We start from the raw sequence: 4930 nt of genomic DNA on the forward strand, positions 1-4930 counted from the left end.
AAAAATTACAGGTTAGAATAAGCAGTTATTTCATTTTTGCATACTTATTACACAAAATGAAGATGAAACATTCATTTAGCCATATTATCAGAAAGTTGTTTGAAACAGACACTTTATTTGCATTTTATACTCTTTCTGTGTGTATAAAATCATTTTGTAAATGAAATTTGATGTAGACACAAAAACAGGACTTCATATAAAATGTCAGTAAAAACAAATAATATAAAAAATATATATAAATAAATGTTTGCATTTAAATATTGTCAGCTTCAGAAATTTTTTTATCATTGTCTGGATTATTTTCACCCGAAAATAAATAAAAAATATGTTTTGCTTAGAGAAATTAAAGAAACATTTAAAACCTTTTTCACATTAATAATTTGTTGCATATTTTAATGATTAATTTGTAAAATTCCTCCTCCGACTTCATTACCGCAGAATTATTTCCCTGCGGATTTGATTTAATCTTCATGTAAACAAGTAATGAAAAATTAACAGACATTTAATGTCAACATCTTTATCATTAGACCTTTTCATTTAGCATATGCTTTTATAATGTCATGTCTTCAGGTTAAAAACATGTAGTTTTTTTAATGAAAGCATCCTCATGTGGCAGCTCGGGTGTCCTCTATATAAGGTCGGTGTTGCTACAGGAGCTCATTTCAGGTGCGGGAGTCGAGCAGAGCGGAGCAGAGAGACGCGCACTTGTAGCGCGCTTTAAATCTGGGAATAAACACATTAGGATCGCGTGCTGAAACTGTAGGATGACTTTTAGGTAAACATCTGTGTAACACATGGAATATTCTAGAAATCGTTTGGATGTGTAAAGCCGTGCCATGCAGGGGAACAGCAGCGCGTTGGCACCGGGTTTAGCGTCGTGCGGTCCGGCTTTATATGAGAGCGATGCGCTGCAGAACCGGACTCTCCAGAACCTGTCCCTGCGCTGCTGGCTGCAGCTGCTCTCTAGAGAGTCCGCGCCGGAGCTCTACGGCGACAGCTCCAGCATGGCCATGCGCGTCGTGATCGCGCTCGTCTACCTTATCGTGTGCGCACTGGGGCTGGTCGGGAACCTGTTGGCGCTTTACCTGCTCCAGACGCGCCACAGACTCAAGCAGTCTTCCATCAACTGCTTCGTCATGAGTTTGGCCGTGACCGACCTGCAGTTCGTCCTGACGCTTCCATTCTGGGCCGTGGACACCGCTCTGGACTTCAGATGGCCGTTTGGGAAGGTGATGTGCAAGATCATCAGCTCGGTCACCACTATGAACATGTACGCCAGCGTCTTCTTCTTGACGGCCATGAGCGTGGCGCGCTACTGCTCTCTGTCCTCTTCTTTACGCATGCAGAGTCCCAAAACTGCCTCGGCGGAGGTCAAGTGGGCCAGTTTGGGGATCTGGATCGTGTCCGTGGTGGCCACCATCCCGCACGCGGTATACTCGACTACCGCGCAAGTGTCCGACGACGAGCTGTGCCTCGTGCGCTTTTCGGACTCGGGTAGCTGGGACCCGCAGCTGCTTCTGGGTCTTTATCAGACACAAAAGGTGCTTTTGGGTTTCGTGATCCCGCTGGTCATCATCTGTGTGTGTTACCTGCTCCTGCTGCGCTTCGTCTTGCGGCGGCGGGTGACCGGGATCCCCGGCTCGGAGAGCGAGAGAGGGAGGCACAAGCGCCGCTCCAAAGTCACCAGATCGGTCACCATCGTGGTCTTGTCCTTCTTTTTGTGCTGGCTGCCCAACCAGGCGCTCACCTTGTGGGGGGTGCTGATCAAATTCGACCTGGTGCCCTTCAGTAACGCGTTTTATAACGCGCAAGCCTACGCGTTCCCAATCACCGTGTGTCTGGCGCACACCAACAGCTGCCTGAACCCGGTGCTGTACTGTCTGATCCGGCAAGAGTACCGCACCGGACTCAAAAAGCTGCTGTTTAGAGCCACGCCGTCCATCCGGAGCCTGGCCAAGCTGGTGTCCCGCGGGAAGAAGGTGGCGGAAGCTCCGGCCGGGGTGGCCGTGGTGCAGATGGAGATCGGGATGTGACGTCAGGATAAAGAGATGCACTTTAAACTTTTAAACGCATCTTTGTACACCTCTCCTCCGCGACACGGATTTTTAAATATCAGACATTAATGATCCAAAATGAAACTGGTTCAAAGTTTGGACACACTTTCCGCGATTCTGATGAAGGCATATTGGTTTTTTATTATTATTTATACACTCTTTAAAAATAAGTTCCATAGAGAATTTTGGTTCCTCAAATGACGTTTCTTAAAAGAACTGATTCTGAAGTGTAAAAAAATAAACATTTGAATGTTCTAAAAACATTTTATTCAATGACAAGATTAAATAGATGATAAAGTGCTCTGTGGAATCATCTATGCCAGTAAGGGCCGTTTATTTTTAAGAGTGTGTTCATTTTCCATAAGAGCATGAACAACTACTTTTTAAAAAGCTGAAAGAAAAACTTTTGGTTTATTTATTTATTTATTTAAAATGGAGAACCAAAGTTGGCAAAGTAAGAGTCAACAGAAGTTTAGCATGTTGCTTCATCGATAAACAGTTTCGACTTTTCTTTTTATTGTTTCATAGTTTAAATTCATTTAATTATACAATATTATAATATTCAAATAATTTTTAAATATGAAAATGTAAACAAAGCTAATACATAATTAGCACATTTCCTTTATTTTGCTATTTCACTGTGATGATGCATTTTCATAGTTCTTAAATAGCAAATGATTTGCAAATAAATATTAAAATAATATTTCTACTTCTCAATTTCCACTTTTTTGTGTGATAACTGGATTGAAGTGGCAGTGTGGTGGCGCAGTGGGTATCGCTGTCGCCTCAGAGCAAGAAGGCCACTGGTTTGAGCCTCGGCTGGGTGAGTTGGCATCTCTGTGTGGAGTTTACATGTTTTCCCCGTGTTGGTCGGGGGTCCAAAGACATGCGCTATAGGTGAATTGGGTAGGCTAAATTACCCGTAGTGTATGTGTGTAAATGAGTGTGTATGGGTGTTTCCCAGTGATGGGTTACATCTGCGTAAATCATTTGCTGGACAAATTGGTGGTTTATTCCGCTGTGGAGACCCCTGATTAATAAAGGGACTGAAAAGAAAATGAATGAAGGAATGAATGAATGAACTGGACTGAAGCAGTTTCATTTGACTGGAACTCCATCTTGGTTAAGCTGCTTTGACAATCTTCATTGTAAACAGCGCTATGGAAATGAAGATGAATTGATATTGGCATTCAGCCTAATGTTTAGAATACATCGGCTGGAGGAATGATGACAACATTGACATCTTTTTCTCTCTTTTAAGAAGAGCTATCTTGGATTTTTTTATTTTACTTTGCTTAACAAATACACAAAGTATATCTGCTGTAGTTTCCACTAGAAGTGTTGTCACTTCTGAGAACCTTGAATTAATAATAAAAAAAATAATCTAAAAACTCACGAAATAAAGAAGTGTGTCCAAACTGCTGGCCAGTACTGTGAGTTGAGACCTTGATAACTGATTCTATTGCATGGAAACATTCAAGCCTTTCAAAACATCAACATTTACAGTATGAACAGTGTTTATAAAAGCTGAACTACAGGACTCTTTCTTCAGGACTAGAGTTTATTCTCTCCTGCTGGAGGAAAATGACAGGAGAATATTGACTAAAGCCGATGGACCTTCAGCGGAATAAGCCATGAGGAGTGAAAACTGTCCTTGAGCTTTTTGTTTTGTTCAGTCCATTTGCTGTATCATCTCTGGATATTTCCACAGCACGACACATGCAATCGGCACACAAAATAATGCTGTCTTTCTGACGAGTTTCAAATCTAGTGTCGCTTTTGAGAAAGAAAAATCGTTTAAATGCGTTTCTCGCACATATGATTTATTTTAATGACACAATTGCAATAGTTCATTTTGCTGAACTGTGTATGGCTCAGTGTGAATAAAAACAAAATGTTTCGGGGCAAAATTGCCACTTTTGTTGACTGCATTTGGTTTAAAGGATCTGAGTGAATGAAAATAAGTTTGCCTCACTCAAAAAATATAATAGCTAAAAAAAACATTTACACTCAAAAAATGCTTTTTTTTTAACTCGTTCAAACTACTTAATTAAAATGAGCTGAAACACAATTCTTGAGAATTCATTTGGGACAACTTAATTTTTTTAATGTTCAATCCACATAAATGTGTTAAAAGTGTTAAGTTAACTTAATCGATTTGTGTTGGGTCAACATGAATGAATTGTGTGGAACCCTGCATTTTTTACAGTGTACAATGAGTTGAAACAACACAATTCTTCAGATTTGCTTTCGGGACAATTGAATTGTTTTATGTTCAATCCACTTAAATTTGTCAAAACCAATTAACTTAATAGATTTATCTTGGGTCAACGTGAATGAATTGTGTGGAACCGAGCGTTTTGTACAGTGCAGGTGTTTTATAACCTCTAAATCCAGTAGTTAAAGTCAAATAAATAATTGAATACTTTATTCACTGATTAATATTATTTATTCATTCATTCATTTTCCTTTGGCTTAGTCTCTTATTTATCAGGGGTAGCCACAGCGGAATGAACCGCCAACTATTTCGGCATATGTTTTACATAGTGGATGCCCTTTCAGCCGCAACCCAGTACTGAGCAACACTCATACGCTCTCATTCAAACACACACACACACGCACACACACACACACACACACACACACACACACACACACACACACACACACACACACACACACACACACACACACACACACACACACATACACTACGGCCAATTTAGTTTACCCAATTCACCTATAGCGCATGTTTTTGGACTGGGGAAGAAACCGGAGCACCCGGAGGAAACCCACACCAACACGGGGAGAACATGCAAACACCACAGAAGTACCAACTGGCCCAGCCTGGACTTGAACCAGCACCATGTTACCCG

The 4930-nt window shown here is 41.0% G+C and overlaps 1 protein-coding gene across 1 annotated transcript; it reads left to right on the forward strand.

The window, feature by feature from the left end:
* Window positions 1-692: 692 nt before the first annotated feature.
* On the forward strand, window positions 693-2264 carry rxfp3.2a (relaxin family peptide receptor 3.2a). The gene has a single exon (XM_056468353.1). The coding sequence runs from the start codon at window positions 837-839 to the stop codon at window positions 2031-2033; it is 1197 nt and encodes a 398-aa protein (XP_056324328.1). The 5' UTR covers window positions 693-836; the 3' UTR covers window positions 2034-2264.
* Window positions 2265-4930: the final 2666 nt, after the last annotated feature.

Source organism: Danio aesculapii, chromosome 2 (genome assembly GCF_903798145.1).
Source record: "Danio aesculapii chromosome 2, fDanAes4.1, whole genome shotgun sequence".
In the NCBI taxonomy this organism is placed as follows: Eukaryota; Metazoa; Chordata; class Actinopteri; order Cypriniformes; family Danionidae; genus Danio; species Danio aesculapii.